This window comes from Elgaria multicarinata, chromosome 21 (assembly GCF_023053635.1).
Source record: "Elgaria multicarinata webbii isolate HBS135686 ecotype San Diego chromosome 21, rElgMul1.1.pri, whole genome shotgun sequence".
Taxonomy (NCBI): domain Eukaryota; kingdom Metazoa; phylum Chordata; class Lepidosauria; order Squamata; family Anguidae; genus Elgaria; species Elgaria multicarinata.
In genome coordinates, this window is record NC_086191.1 from 7187833 (window position 1) to 7204706 (window position 16874).

Here is a 16874-nt window from a genome sequence, read left to right on the forward strand (position 1 = left end):
ATGGTGTGGGCTTATATACTCTCTGCCTCAACGGCTGTGGTTTTGATCTAGCACAATCCGCTGGATGTTTTAATTAGCTATGTGTGAACTGCCCGATCAGCATCACTCAACAAATTATCTTGATGCCTTGAAGAGCAATTTTGGAGCTTTTCGTTTCCTTTGAATGCAGCTCCTGTCAGCTCTTTATAAAGCCACAACAATGTTGTTCCCATAAGATAACCTCCTACCCTCCCACCCCCTCTGGATATTTATCAACCACATGCATTTGGGATGAAAGCAATAGTACGCACCAAGCAGATCACCCTCATAGGAGTGGGGCAGTTCAAAGAAGCCACTCCATCACCATCACATCCTCTTCATTATGAAGGCAGTTGAATCTCAAAATGTAGCACCACATGGTGAGAAACACCCACACAACAGCACTTTTGCCATTTCCCCCCCAAGCATAAATACTATACTTGGAGCACATATGAATTATGTGAATTATATTCCTATATGAATTAGAAAAATACTTGTGGGACCCTTGAGGATTTCATTTGGTCCAGATTTTTGAAAGGAACGGGTGTGTTATGAACCATCAGAAATAATATTTATTTATTTATTAAATTTATATAATGCCCCATAGATGAAGCTCTCTGGGCGGTTTACAAAAGTTAAAAACAGTGAACATTAAAAAGTATGCAAAATGAAAAACCATCAAAAATATAAAAAACAGCAGTATAAAACAACAGTATTTAAACAACAACAGTTCTGGGGTCCATTAAAAAACAAACAAACTTAGCATATGTTGTTAAATGCTGTTAAATGCCTGGGAGAAGAGAAAAGTCCTGACCTGGCACTGAAAAGATAACAATGTTGGCACCAGGCGAGCCTCGTCGGGGAGATCATTCCATATTTATAATATAAATAAAATAATTCCTGGAGGAGAAGGCTAGCAATGGCTACTAGCCCTGATGGTTGTGTGCTACCTACAGTATTCGAGGCAGTAAACCCATGTGTACCAGTTGCTGGGGAATATGGGTGGGAAGGTGCTATTGTACCATGTCCTGCTTTAATGGTCCCTGCTCAACAAATGGTTGGCCACTGCATGAACAGAGGGTTGGACTAGATGGACCCTTGGTCTAATCCAGCAGGGCCCTTCTTACGTTCTTGTGCACTTCTCCTTCGGAACATGCATTTGCATAAAATGTTGGTCGGAGCTAAAAGAGGAGGACCAAAATACGTATAAAATTGTGTGTTTTAGAGTCATATTTGTATGAATTCAATGATCAAAAACCTGCTAATGTCAGACCAGAATTAAAGCTCTCTCATTGAAGCCGATGCCTTAAATGATGTGCCCCATGATCAGTGATGATGTTATGTAATTTCACAATTTGTGCTTGACTGCAATATATCCTTCTTTCACCCACCCTTGTTCTCTCAGTCCCTAATCCAAATGGGGAGGATGGCAAAGGAAAGCTGCCCCAAGTCTCTCCTGGTCTTGTATTGCTTCATTCTCCCACATCTCCCTCCTTCCCCCCTCTCTCTTTCTGTGTGTGGGTGTGTGGGTGTGTGGGTGTGAATGTGTGTGTAAGAGAGATGGACCCTGTTCAGACAACACACTAAGCCATGTGGTTAAGCATTTTGAGCTAAACATTATGGCTTAGCATGTCATGTGAACCATGACTTAGTGTGTGGTGTGAACCATTCCTAACCATGTTGGCTACATAACCACAATACAAACAAACTATTTACCACAAAAGGGGTTAGTGGCTTAACCATGGCTTAGCATGTTGTCTGAACAGGCCCAGAGAGAGAGAGAGAGAGAGAGAGAGAGAGAGAGAGAGAGAGAGAGAGAGAGAGAGAGAGAGAGAGAGAGGCACAAACAATTAGTATAGAACTTTGGAAATTAAGACATTTCCCCCCTAGTCTCTGTCTCTGTCTCTGTCTCTCTCTCTCTCTCCCCAGACTGCTCCTCCAAGCCAGCTATAGTTTTTGCCCTCTGGCACCATCTACAGATGTTCCTCGGAACTGCAGCCTTCTATGGAAGTTCCTAATTCCGAGAAATAGTTTTTGCCATCTGGTGCCATCTAGCAATGTTTCTCAGAACTGCGTCCTTCTATGGAAGTGCCACTTAAAGCCTAGCAGATGGGCCAAAACTCACTAACCTCCTCACCAGACTGCTCCTCTACACCTGTCATATATATTTTTTGCTAGTTACTTATAAATGAATTGTAGAGCGGACCACGAAGACGTCAAAAGCAATGAAGAAAGACTGAAACAACTGGGCATGTTTAGCCTGGAGAAGAGAAGATTGAGGGGAGACATGATAGCACTCTTCAAATACTTAAAAGGTTGTCACACAGAGGAGGGCCAGGATCTCTTCTCCATCCTCCCAGAGTGCAGGACACAGACTAATGGGCTCAAGTTACAGGAAGCCAGATTCCAGCTGGACATCAGGAAAAACTTCCTGACTGTTAGAGCAGTATGGCAATGGAACCAGTGACCTGGGGAGGTGGTGGGCTCTCCTGCATCAGATGCCTTCAAGAGGCAGCTGGACAAACATCTGTCAGGGATGGTTTAGGGTGGATTCCTGCACTGAGCAGGGCGTTGGACTCGATGGCCTTATAGGCCCCTTCCAACTCTACAATTCTATGGTTCTATGAAAGAAATTGATGAATTTATGGAAGAATTGGACTAACAGGCTTGGGGAAGAAAATGCAGATTATAATTATAATTGTTAGTGTGTGTTAGTATTAAATTTATTCCTCAGATGCATGAAAACTCTCCCAAGGAAGCTCACAACATACATATAAAACCAATACAATAATAAGGCAGCAAACATTCAAGAATGTGAGCAATAAAACATTGTGAAAAAGCATAGAACATAATTTCAGCTGCAGAGAAAAAGTCAACGGGAAATCAAGGGAATGACAGTACAAATAAATAGGACTCGTTGGTCCTATTCTGATCTATGTCAGATTCACAATATTGATTCATAAGTCCCTTCCATATCATCTTGTCACTGATAGCGATAGAGAGATATTTAAACACATGCATATGTTGGATTTAAATATGTTATTTTGGACATAATTTCTTAGTATAACACTATATGCTTTTTATATCCAGTTACCCTCAAACTTGCATATATATATATATATATATATATATATATATATATATATATATATAATGCAGTTTAGTAGTCTTCTCTTTGCTGTGAACTTTGAGAAATGAGCAATAACACACGAAATCTGTGATCTGATCTGCAGATTGGTTAGGATGGTAGAGATCAAATTTGTTCATCTCAAAATGTGGGTGACACAGAATCCTCATGCATTGCAAGTTAAAAAAAAAACAAAAATGAAAAGAATTTGTGTGATTCACATTAGAAGAATTCCTCTAACTATGTAGGATTGGAAGGAAAACTGAAATAATAATAATCATAATAATCATAATAATCATAATAATCATAATAATAATCAGAAGCAGGTGGTGGTGGTGGTAAGAATTCTGTGAGCTGTGGCTTCTACACAATCATAGAATAGTAGAGTTGGAAGGGTCCTATAAGGCCATTGAGTCCAACCCCCTGCTCAATGTAGGGGTCCCCTTAAAGCATCCCTCTTGAAGGCCTCTAGCGTGGGAGAGCCCAAAACCTCCCTAGGTAACTGGTTCCATTGTCATACTGCTTTAACAGTCAGGAAGCTTTTCCTGATGTCCAGCCAGAATCTGGCATCCTGTAACTTGAGCCCATTATTCCATGTCCTGCACTCTGGGATGATCAAGAAGAGATCAGGGACTGGTTGTACTTAACAAATTGTTGTTGTTGTTGTTTATTCGTTCAGTCGCTTCCGACTCTTCATGACTTCATGGACTAGCCCACGCCAGAGCTTTCTGTTGGCTGTCGCCACCCCTAGCTCCCCCAAGGTCAAGTCTGTCACCTCCAGAATATCATCCATCCATCTTGCCCTTGGTCGGCCCCTCTTCCTTTTGCCTTCCACTTTCCATAGCATCAGCATCTTCTCCTGGGTGTCCCGTCTTCTCATTATGTGGCCAAAGTACTTCAATTATTTGATCCAAAACGGTGGTGGTAGAAGATTCCCAGAAGGGAAAACGAAAATGCTATGCCAATTGCTCACGTTTGTGTGTGTGTGTATACATGCGTTTTGGTATTCTTCCTTTAGCTATAAACTGAAGAAAAACGTTTTGAGCAATGCACAATCCACAGGACACCTATGTTCCGATCAGCACCTTGGTCAGGATGGTGGTAATCAAATTGGTTCATTTCAATCTATGGAGCAAAAGAAGACCTGAAGCATTACTAGATAAGGGAGGCATTGTTTCTTTAACTCGTATTAGCAGAATTCTTCTAACTATGTACCATTGGAAGAAAAACTAAAACAAGAAGAGGAAGAAGGAGGAGGAGAAGAAACGAAGTGTGTGAACATCGTGACACTATATTTGACTACCATATTTCTTTGATCCAAAAAGTAGCTTGTAGAAGATTCCCGGGGGTTGGGGTTGGGTGAGATCAGCATAGTGGAATGTCAAATATTGTGGCTTTGAGAGAAGCTGACAGTAGCTTTATTAAAAGATAAGAAATGCCCTAAAACTTCACGGCTATTAAAAGTAATTTGGTGAGTAATGCTGTTGTGACAATTTGCAAGCAGCTAATTAAGGCTTTGAAGTGTCCCATCATAGTGTTGGTGGAGATTCTGAGAGTATATAAACGCACAAAACGGATCCCTTCTCCAACAGCTTCACCTGACACCAGTATCTCCTCTCACCTTCTTGGGAAAAGCAGGTACAGTAGACTCTGGAAGAGGCATTGAGTTTATATTTTGCTGGCTTATCCAGGCTGTATTGGTTTCACTGATCTCTCTCTCTCTCTCTTTTGTCAATGCAATCCTTAACCATGAGAGTCACTTTCCTCTGCTGCAAGATATGCATTGAATCTCTGTCTGTCTCTTCTGCCAAGACTCTTGTTCATGCATTGGTTATTTCTCGGTTGGACTACTGCAACCTTCTTCTCACTGGCCTTCCTTCTTCTCACATCAGTTCGTGGGTTTCTGTTCACCACTCTGCTGCTAAGATCATCTTCTTGGCTCGCCGCTCTGACCATGTTACTCCACTTCTGAAATCTCTTCATTGGCTTCCAATTCACCTCAGAATCCAATATAAACTTCTCCTGTCGACCTTCAAAGCTTTTCACGGTCTAGCTCCTTCCTATCCTTCCTCTCTCATCTCACACTATTGCCCCGCTCGTGCTCTTCGCTCCTCTGATGCCATGTTTCTCACCTGCCCAAGGTTCTCTACTTCTCTTGCTCTGCTTCATCCATTTTCTTCCGCTGCCCCTTATGCCTGGAACGCTCTTCCAGAATATTTGCGAACTACAAGTTCAATCACAGTTTTTAAAGCTCAGCTAAAACTTTTCTTTTTTCTAAAGCTTTTAAAACTTGATTTTGATCTGACTTTTATACTGTTAGTTTTACTCTACCCTGTGCCTGTTTGGTGCCTTCTTTTCCCCTTCTTATTGTTTTATTATGATTCTATTAGAATGTAAGCCTATGCGGCAGGAGTTTGCTATTATAATAACAACAATGAATCTGGGAATCCAGAGATTTCTTGGCCATTGGCTGACTGTATGTATTGTATAAGACAACTGGGTTGATGATGCCAGTCAAGGTGTGCCATTAAGTCCTTACCTGTTTAGAATCTGGAGTTGTCGTTGTGCTGTGTTCTTCTGCAGCCACATGGCATCATCCCAAACAATGAGCGGTTAGGTGCTTCTTCTTTTCCTCTGTTTGTAAAGGCACATAGTGCTCTGCAGGTTGAGACAGAAACATGTCCTACAGTGGGAATGGCTGGGGAATTGGGAGAGTTGTAGGACGTTTCTTCTGTCTACACATGCACAGCATTGTGCCACAATTCATTTGAAGCCGTTGCCAATTGGGTCAACAACTGACCCACGGGAAGGCTTTACTCTATTTTGTCCAAACCCATCCAAATGTCTAAAATGCAGAAGAAAGAATGGACAAAGATATTGTGAGGTGGCAGCAGAGAAGACTGAGAAGGGAGAGAAAGGGGATAAGAAGTGGATAAGAAGGAGACATGGAATAAGAGGGAAGGCACATATAGGCCTCTAAGGAAATACCTAATTAGTTATTGCAAATATAACCCAAAAAAACATAAGGACATTTTTGGTGTATCAGACCATCTACGGTAGGGATGGACAGTGTGTGACCATTCCTAACTATTATTCATGTTGGTGAGGGTTGAAGGGAATTGCAACTTCTAGAGGTCTACACATTCCAAATACCTGAACTATAAAGTCAATCCTTGCCTCTCAGATACTTGCCCTCCTATCTCCTCATATACCAAGTTCATGTTTAATAATGCTCCCCAAACTTGAATTCTTTCGAAAACATTGACTGCATAGGTGATATGCTGGGGAGGGGGGAACTTTGCATTTTATGGGTGTGACAGACAGAGGAACTCATCCTGTGGATTTGTAGCAAAGGATTGAAGAAGTTACACCTTTAGAACATATGTCTGGACATTAACTATGCTTGTGAGCTCTAACACAGCTTCTTCCTTTTACTAAGTGTTTTCCCCTTCTGTGTTCCTTTAGACTCACCTCCATCACTCAGCAATGGCTTATTGTGGACCTGCCTGTGCTGTCCCATCCTGTGCTTCCAGCCCAGTCGTTGGTTTCGGATCAGCAGGTCATGGCTTTGGTGGCTTTGGAAGCGGCCTTGGCTTTGGCTTTGGAGCTGGCCATGGCTACGGCTTTGGCTCCGGTGCTCTGGTAGGCTCCGGTGTGCCTTCAGCTAATCTCGGTGTGCTCTCTGGAGTCAACCCCTCCTGCATCAACCAGATCCCACCAGCAGAGCTCGTGATCCAGCCACCTGCCTCCATCGTGACCATCCCAGGACCCATCCTCTCCGCCAGCTGTGAGCCTGTTTCCGTCGGAGGCAACACCCCCTGTGCTCTTGGAGGATTCGGAGGGAGATACTCTGGCTCTGGCTTCCTTGGGTCTAGTGGCGGTGCTCTTGGGTCTAGCCTTTTGGGAGGACTTGGTGCCCGTCGTCTTGGGCGCAGAGGCAGCATTTGCTATTCCCCCTGCTAAATTCACATGGACTGTCAGCCGCCGAAAACTACAACCCAGAGATGCATGAGAGAATATTAGGGGCCTGGGTTTGCATATGCCAAGCACCCCTATGGCTTCTGAAGTTAAGGAGGGCAGGGGGAGTGCTCAGAACCCCTCGAGATTAGGCCCACATCTATATCTTCCTCCTATATTTCTGTATTTACATCCTTTTCTGGTTGTTCTTCATTCTTTTGCTCACCTGTAAATGCCAGGAACTAGAAACCTTGGACCATAAATTTGTGATGAGACAAACTTTATTCAGTAAATGTGTAGTAAGCCAATCTGGGTAAATAGCAGAGGAAATAATGCTCTATTAATATAAAATACCCCCCCCTCCAAGGTATCTAATCCAGAAGCTGTTCATTCATATGTGTTCCTTGTGCTTTCTCCTGTCTAAAATTGCTGAATGGGAATTGCTTTTCATTAATAAAAATTACTTTGCATCATATTAAAGGTATCCTGTATTGATATTCCTATAGACTGTTTCTGTGTAACCATTATAGTGCAGAATTACCTTTGATTAATGGATTCCATACAATGGCTTTTAACTCACACATCACCAAGGCAATTTTCAATGAGGTGTTTGAATTGTTACATGCTGCTGTAGCTTAGGTGGAAGGTATTAGGAACTCCAAGTGAATAGGGGTGGGGTAGGGGACCCTCCTCCATTAAACATCCAAGGAATTCTGGGAATCCAGCCAATGAGAGTCCCATTCTTCCTTAGGTTGCCACTGAATTTCACCTAAAGTGAACACTGAAGTCATAAGAACATACGAAGAGCCATGGTGGAACAGGCCATGGACCCATCTAGTCCTGCACTCTCTTCACCCAGTGGCCAATCAGCTGTTGACTAGGGATGAACAAAGCAAGACATGGTGCAACTGCACCCTCCCACCCATGTTCCCCAGCAACTGGCACACACACTCTTACTGCCTATGCTATTGGAGGTAACACCTAGCCATTACAACTATTAGCCACTGATAGCCTTCTCCTCCAGGAATGTTTCCAGCCTCCATTTAAAGCCATCCAAATTGGTGCCCATCACCACAACTTCTGGTAGTGAATTCCGGAATCTAATTACGTTCTCTGTGTTGAAGTCCTTCCTTTTATCTGCCCTGAATCTCCCACCCATCAGCTTTGTGAGATGACCCCATTGGGTTCTAGTATTATGGGAGAGGAAGAAAAAATAGTCTCCCTATCCACATTCCCTCGGCAATGATTAATTTCATCCACCTCTATCATGTCTCCCTTTAGCCTCCTTTCTTCCAAGCTAAAAAATCCCAGCTATTTTCATCCATGTGTTTCCTTCCTCATTCTTATGCTGCATCTGTATATCTATATCTATATTTAATTATTTTGAAGGTTTTATTCATACATCTGGCCAAGTACAGTGGATGCTGACTAGCACCAGCTCTCCAGGATTTCAGGCAGGATCATTTCCAAGGTCCACCTTAGATCTTCTTCATGGACAGCAGATGCTCTACCATTGAGCTCTACCCGCCTACATTACAAGAGAATAGCAAGAGTACTAGGATGAATGAACCAGTGCATTTCTGCTATGTGCCACATTCACACATATCCACTTTCTGGACCTGTCTGCAATAATTTAATTACACATGGCCATCTGAAAATACACATTTGTTTTGGTACACCAGTTCTCCTAAAATCTGCATTTCCACACATATTTTACACATGTGCACCTTGCCTTAATATACATTAAAATAAAAATATCCTAGGAAGTACTGAATGAGGCCAGACTCTTTAAATACGCAGAGAGGGAGGGGCAGGGGGAGGGAGAGAGAGAGAGAGAGAGAGAGAGAGAGAGAGAGAGAGAGAGAGAGAGAGAATATGTATTTCTGAAAGCACTTTTCAGCTGAGAACTCCATCACAATATTCAAAGAAGTTTACAGTCCAGAGGATAACAGCGCTAGGATCATCAGGAATTCCTTTTCACTAAACTAGTCCATATTCCCTAGTATTGCCATCACAGACTGGCAGCAACAGTTAGCCAGGATTTAGGCAGGAGTTTTGCCAGAAGTACCTGGGGGAAAACCCAGGGACTGAATTCGAGACTTTTGGCATGCAACACAGGTGTTCTACCATTATGTTACAGCCTTTCCCTCTGCTACACATTTTCATCCAGGTCAGAAGTAGTAGGTGGGTTTCTTAAAAATGCAGGCCAGATGAAATGCTACCCCATTCCAAATATGCCTGAACCAAAATACCCCCACCACTGTATTTCACCATGATGTCACCCCAGGAGATAAGTGTCATGTCTAACCCTACTGCCCATGTTTTGGGAGAAGATGTTTCAGATAATCAATCAGAGTCAGATTCAGAACTAGAAGACGCAGCGCCAGACACCAGCCAGCCCATACCAGTGGGGGAGGAAGCTCTCATGGGTGAATCCCCAGCTGGCAGTCAGCCCTCTCCAGAGCTTATCTCATCAAGACCAAGTCCTACACAGTGGGAAGTGAGGTTTCTTCCAGAGGTGAGCACCCAACAAGCTAGCTAATACTAGGGTCCACTGGAAGCTCAAACGAACAGGGTGGAAGGAAGGCATGAGAAAGTCGGTTTGATTATGCCAGAACCAGCCTCCACACCAGGCTCTTTGAAGTTAGGGCCTTTGGGAAGGGGCTTCTTGTTCTCCTTGAAAGGACAATTGTCTTACTTAGTTTGCATAGTTTTGCCTAGGGGGACGTTTCCAAGAGGTTAGAGTCTCTTCAGGTAGAAGAGACGTTTGTTGCTTAATAAAAGCTTTGTGGATTACTTAGCAAGCCTCATCATTTGCCTCCCATCGAAAGCAGGAGTTTTCTGAGAAACACAAGGATAAGTTCCCCTGTGTTAACCACAGGAATATCCTGGCAGAAGGGGTTTTGCCCCCTTTTCTCACTCCAGCACTGCACATTTGAACTAAAGGTTCACTATGTTTGAACTAAGGCCATAGCTAGACCTAAGGTTTATCCCAGGATCGTCCAGGCGTCAAACCTGTTCATCTAAGGGCCTTGCTAGACCCAGCCGGATAAGCCGGCAGGGAGGTGGCGTGACAGTGCACTAACTTTAGCGTGCGCTGCCCCGCCTCCTAGACGGCCAACGCGCAGGGACTACGGAAGCCCTGCAGTGTCGGGCATTTTTTTTTATTTTGTTAAAGGGGCCACGTGCGCCCCGAAGACTCTGGACAAGGTAATTTTTATTTTTTTTTACTTAACCCCCCCCAATCCGGTCCTGATCCCTTCCCATGCCTCCTGCCCACTCTTTCCCTGTCCTCCCTCCCCATCCCCGTCCCCCGTGTCGCCCTCCGCCATCCCCCGTGTCATCCTCCGCCATCTCCCTTGCTGTCCCGTGTCACCCGTCCTCCCTCTCACTTGCTGTCCCGTGTCTCCCGTCCTCCCTCTCCCTCCCTGGGATCCCCCTGGCCAGATGGGCACAGCATTGAGCACTGTGCCCAGTCCATGGCTTTCCCCAGCTACTCGCGAGTAAGCGAGTAGCCGCAAAAAGCCACAGACCTTGCTAGACCTTGCCTGAGGCCGGGGCTGCGGAAAAGGCGCGCCATAAGCGAATTCGCTTATGGCGTGTTAAGGCAGGCTTCAGTGCGGCCTGGGCCCGGATTCCCCTGTGCGTCATCTGGATGCACAGCAGGGAAACTGGGTCTCAAAGCGCGCTAAGGCCTCATCTAGCAAGGCCCTTGGTGTCACACAGGGCATCCAGAGCTCAGGCAGGGATGAACCCGAGATGATCCTGGGATAAACCTTAGGTCTAGCTACAGCCTAAATGTTCCCTCTGGATGATATCACTCCTTCACCCAACCGTACCTCACACATGTCTTCATCGTTATAGCATGGACATGTGTTGCTCAAATGGGGAAAGTCCAGCTTGTCTCGCTGGCCATGCCAAAAGGAGTGATCCAATGTATTGAACCCATCTTGGGGATAAGCTTCAATACCTTCAGTAGCTCCTTTAGACTTCTTGTTGGTTCTGACTTAAACCCCAGGATGGAATCACAGCCTGACTGAAACAGGAGCCACCAGCCTAGACTGGATGCTACTTCACGAGGCAGAATTTTGCCAACAGGGAGTTATGGAAAGAGGACAGAGAAAACAAGTGAGACACAAATGGAGACTGAAGGATGATGGGGCATCAGGGATTTGGAGGAGGGAGAGAAACAAAACCCTGTGGAGGAAATGGACTGCAGGAAAGCAGAGAGAGAGAGAGAGAGAAGAAAGACCCAAAGATAGAGGTGTTTCAAGCCCCAGCTTGCTTCCTGGAGCTGTTATTGTCTTGGGGAGAGGAATAAGAGCCAGCAGAGAGAAAGGGGTGGAGAAACCAACCTGGCAGGAAGAAACAGAGCCCAAGGGTGCAGGTGAAGGAATACTTAGAAGAACTGGCTCAGCCCCAGATTGGATGAACTATTGAAAGAATGGCCCAGGCATCCCGCTGCCCCAGTCCTGTGGAAGGAAGTGATCTGGGTCTTTGGTGGAGGTGCAAGAACGTTGTGAAGAAGTCCAACCTTGAGGAACCACACCAGGGTGAGAGCAAGGTGAAAGAACTCCGATCCCCAGACCTGATTTCCCCAATGGACCTGGAAGACAGGGGCTGTAGCTAGACCTAAGGTTTATCCCTGGATCGCCCAGGAGTCAAACCTGTTCATGTAGGTGACACACAGGCCACAGCTAGACCTAAGGTTTATCCTGGGATCATCCAGGGTTCGCCCCTGCCTGAGCACTGGATCCCCTGTGTGTCACCTAGATGAACAGGTTTGACCCCTGGACGATCCAGGATAAAACTTAGGTCTAGCTATGGCCACAGAGGATCCAGTGCTCAGGCAGGGGTGAATCCCTGGATGATCCCAGGATAAACCTTAGGTCCAGCTGTGGCCAGGGAGAACAGAGGAGCTTGTGGGGGGATCTACACTACTGCTTTAAAGCACTTTATAACAGTTTTGACAACTGTTGGGGCCCAGGACACACTGCATATACAGGTTTCAAAACGTTTTCAAAGCGCTTTAAAGCGTTTTAAAGCACTTTAAAAGCAGTAGTGTAGATTCCCCCCCCCCCCTTAATCTGGCTGCGAGAGAAGACGCACAACCTCAAAAGAGACACGGCTAAGAGGAGTTTATAATCTGTTTTGTATCGGTTGTTGCTGGTCAGTGATGTAACTTGACACCTTTTGAGGACTAAATATAAGCTTCAACAAGAGTGATCTACAGAAGTAATACAACAAAGGGGAATTGATGTGTGCTTCCAATAGATCTGGTGTCAGTATGTCTAAATGTATTTTCTCTCAACATATTTTTTAAAAATGCAAAGTGATATGTTTTTCCGCCTTGTTTGTTTGTGGTCTCCTCCCCCCTCTCTCTGGTGGTTAAGGGATAACTGCAGTGGGTGGATATCTACGTTTCAATCCACACATTGGCCTGGATTCAGATCAGTTCACATTGAAAATTACAAAGATCACATTCCTAAAATATCCCTAGCAGAGGGCAAGGCAAGGGAAAACAGCTTCTACCTTCTCCTCAGAGTCTCTTCCATGAGGAACTGCTAGGGGGCAGCCTGCTGCTCCCCCATGTGGTGAATCACTGAACAACAGGGGGAGCCTTCTCAGTGAAGTATCTCCATGCCCTGGACTGATTCCAGCCACCGAGCTTGACTATTGGATGGAGTATAAAATGACTTCCTGTTCCAACAGAGCCTTGCTTGAATAACGGAGGCTGTTTGAGCTCAGGAGTGTTCCTGTATTCACAGCTATTTCTTAGCTTGTTCCTCAATTTGCACCTCCTGGTTGTCCTCTGATTTGGACTTGCTCTTCATTCTTCAATCTTGACATCCTTCTCAACCCTGTTTCCTGCTTTTCACTGGAGCTCTGACTTGTCTTCAGCCCACACTACAGATCTAATACCATGGCTCCTGGTCCATGACTCCTAGCTCACTGTGGACTGCTGCACTCAGCTCAGCCCTCACATTGTCATGGGTCATGAAGTCAGAGAGGGCAGTTAAATAGGTAGCAACCCCATCACAATAGATGGTTTTAAATTATATAGCTGTTTCTATGCTTTTAAATTTTTGTATATTTGTTTTTAATGTTCACTGTTTTTAAACTTTTGTAAACTGCCCAGAGAGCTTTGGCTAAGGGGCGGTGTATAAATGTAATAAATTAGGGTGACCATATTTGGGAAACCAAAAAAGAGGACACCTAGTGTGTGTGTGGGGAAGCAGCTTTCTGAGTCCTGCAGAAAGTACGTTATTCCCCCGCCACCTTAAAGAACCCGATTGGAGTGGAGGAGGGGAAAGGATTTCATTCTGCACCACCACCATCCACTCCAATTGGGGCCTTTTCTATAATGTCCACGAATGACCCACTTTCCCCTTTAAGACCTCAATTGGAGCTCGGGTTGGGGGAATGATGTGCCTCAAGAAAGCATGTCATTCCCTCCTGCCATGCTAATGGCAGCCTTAAAGGGGAAGGTGTGTCATTCCAGGACATTATTGAAAATTATAGAAAATCCCCCCTGACACCATGGAAAGAACAAAAACCAGGACAAATCCGGGGAAATCCTGACAGTTGGTCACAATAAATAAATAAATAAATAAATAAATAAATAAATAAACACTCTGCCTATCATCCCTTTCTCCCTAAGTTTAAAGGCCAACAATGTGCCAGAGTGCTCACCGTCCCTATCTAATATATCCAATTCCTGCACATCCCTGCCTCAAATCAACCTAATTTCTTACCCTCTCATGTAAGACTTAACGATATGAAGTAGGCGAAAACCAAATCAGAAAAAAATCCTACTCAGCTCCCCATCCAAAGGGAGTGACTGGCTAATCCCATATTAGAAGAAGGGTGGGAGGGTAGGAGCCAAAATCGAAAGAGACCGGTGCCTCGGACGGGGCTGCCTTTTATAGCCACAGCCCTGCCCCTGCCTCACATGGTCAGATGAACCATGAGGGGTGGCTTCATTCTCCCCCACCCCCTCGCAACCACTGACTTCCCACCCAAACCGTTGGCTGGGCGGACATCCGGTTTTCATATGGGAGAAGGTGGTCATACAGATTGATTGGATGTAGTATGGTTAAAATAAAACTAGAGAGAAGCTGTATTAAAACTATATAATGAGTAAGTCATAGTATAACTAAAAATGAATAAATCAAGTTAGACAATACAGGGTGGATGGACCAAGTCCTGGACTAGATGGACCCTCGGTCTGATTCAGCATGGCTCTTCTTACATTCTTATGTCCTTAAAACAAAAGAGTACGTTAGACAAAATGCATGAAAAAAGTATAAATTATGAAATATGTGCAAAAAGACTTGTATATTAAGTATTTATTTTTCTGCAGACTTTTTAAAAACAAAAATCACAAGCTGATGAGGAAGTGGGATGAAATGAACTTAAGAGTGGAATAACAAGGAACTGGGAAAAACTGAAACTGATAAATTTGTCTATCCCTATATACTGGGTGCTGGACATGTTTACTATGTTCTGTATGTATATGTCATGCAATGGTGCATTTATTTCTTTTCCCCCACTATCTGTTTATTTATTTTTAATTCACTTACTATTTTAATTCATTTGTATTGTGTTAATGAATTCTTGCTCGCCTGCTTTTTAGTCTGATAGTAGAAGATGAACAAATAGAATAAAGAAGTATTGTATAATGGTCTGATCAAGGTATAATATTGTACAAAATGGGAAACAGGAAAACTTGAGCTCACCAACCAACGTTTTCTGAATTCCATCTTGAAATGAGTTCCGACTCAACTTGAATTATGTTTTTTTCCCCCAAATGTAGGAACCAATTGCACACATCTTTGAAATATGCACAAAAGATTTGTGTGCATTTTCCAAGAGTACTTTTTCCATGTGTTAGCAAACGTAACTCCATTTTAGAAAAATCTTGCTGTGTGACTTGGGAGTGAACTCGGTTTCACCCAAACCCCCTGTCCTATGTAAGTTGTTTTTCAGAATCAGCAGTTGAGGAATCGGTTTGAACCAAACCCGGATGCCTGCTGACATTTAGTCAGAACCAGTACAATGTACACATTTTTAGAACAATGGTGAGAAAGAGGCATATGGAATGCTAACTATACCATGTATACATTTTTAGAATAATGGCAGGAAAAGAAGCATATGTGATGTTAACTGTATAAATAATTGTAACTTCTTGTATTCAGGGTCCGAATGGCATTTAAGCTTTTCGCACCCAGAGCTGCAGCCTGAAAGCCTAAAATAAATCTATTGCATCCTCCAAACTTGATCTGTGCCTTTCTATGGGATCCGCCCTTAGGAAGAAAGAACCAGATATTTGTCTAACACATGCACACTTTTTTTAAAATAGACACTTTTCATGCATATTTTTTCAATGTGTGAAATCTGTCTAACACATTTTTTTGATTCGCAAATCAGATGGCCAGCTTGTAAATGTACAGACTTTGACCACAGATCGTGTTCAAGTCCATGTACGCTCCCCCCCCCACCCCCAAAGGTAACTGATCAAAAATGAACTGAAACAAATGATTTACTCGTCCTTACCATGGTATTTTGCTAACGAATGCACAAACTGATGTGTGAAACTCATTTGTGTTTTGCATTCATTATAATTAAGGACCAGCAGAAGATATATTGCTGCTTAGGGGATTAATGAAAACTACCTTTACTGCATACCCTTTCACATGATATTATTATGGGGTGCAGAAACGCTGCAATGATGTACCTGATTAATTGCACGAAACTTGAACTGCAGATGGCAAAGGCACAATTACTGGATAGAACAGTTCCATTACCCCTTCCTTTGTGCTTTGATGTTTGGTGTTCCTTCCCTCTGGCTATTTGCCATTTCTTCTTTCGATTCCCAGGATAAATACCAGGAAGTCAAACTAGGTAACACTCGAAGTTGTGAATGGCCCAAAGCAACCTAGCTGTTCAGACACTGTCATTTGGTGTTCACAGCTCAATTAAGCCAACTATGAGGAAGTATAGCTATCCAAAACAAATGATATACATCCCATGACTCATACAGAATTAGTTTATGGCTTCAGTGGATGGGGATTTGCAATAGCAGATGAGAATCCTGTATCTTTGCTTGCAGAATGAGAGCAAGGTGGACAATTGATACTAGTGACATGGTACAAAACGTTAGGATGCATCCATAATTACTGGAGAAAACTATTGATGATGATTAGGGATGAAATTCATTTCAGGTTGGTTTTGCTTCGAAAGGCCTTACAACCATGCCCAGCTTGCCTGGGCATGGGGAGGCAATTGCAGGGGAGGTGAGAGAGACAAGGGAGGCTCACCATTGACTGCCTCCGTTTTGGTGCCACTGTTGCGGGGAGGGGACTGGAAGCCCTATTTAAGGAGTGGTCTCCCTGGCCAGTCTTCTCTTCATCTTTTGTGGCTCCCTGCCTCCCTCCCTGTAGACAGTGTGGGTTCGCCAGTTGCCCCAAGTAGGAATTTTTTGCTTTCAATTATTTGGGAGGGTTTTTTCCCCCCACCTACTTCACCCTGTAAGACAGCAGGGGAGTATTAACTAGGCTAATTGGTTGAATTTGGTACATTTCGACGGGGGCAGGCGTGCAGGCATCAGGAGCAAGGATAACGGTGGTGAGCATTCTTAAGCAAAATTGTGCTGTTGTTGTTATTATTTTTATAATTATATTTATTTGTTTCCCGCCTTTTGCCCAATGCTGGGCCTCAAGGCAGCCTTACAAAGTTTAAAACATACATTGGGGGGGGGGGGGGAAACCAT

General features: G+C 43.9%; 1 protein-coding gene across 1 annotated transcript; it reads left to right on the plus strand.

The window, feature by feature from the left end:
• Positions 1-6592: 6592 nt before the first annotated feature.
• LOC134412196 (shematrin-like protein 2) lies at positions 6593-7267 on the plus strand. The gene has a single exon (XM_063146035.1). It carries the CDS (start codon positions 6632-6634, stop codon positions 7106-7108), a length of 477 nt encoding a protein of 158 aa, XP_063002105.1. The 5' UTR covers positions 6593-6631; the 3' UTR covers positions 7109-7267.
• The last annotated feature ends 9607 nt before the right edge of the window (positions 7268-16874 follow it).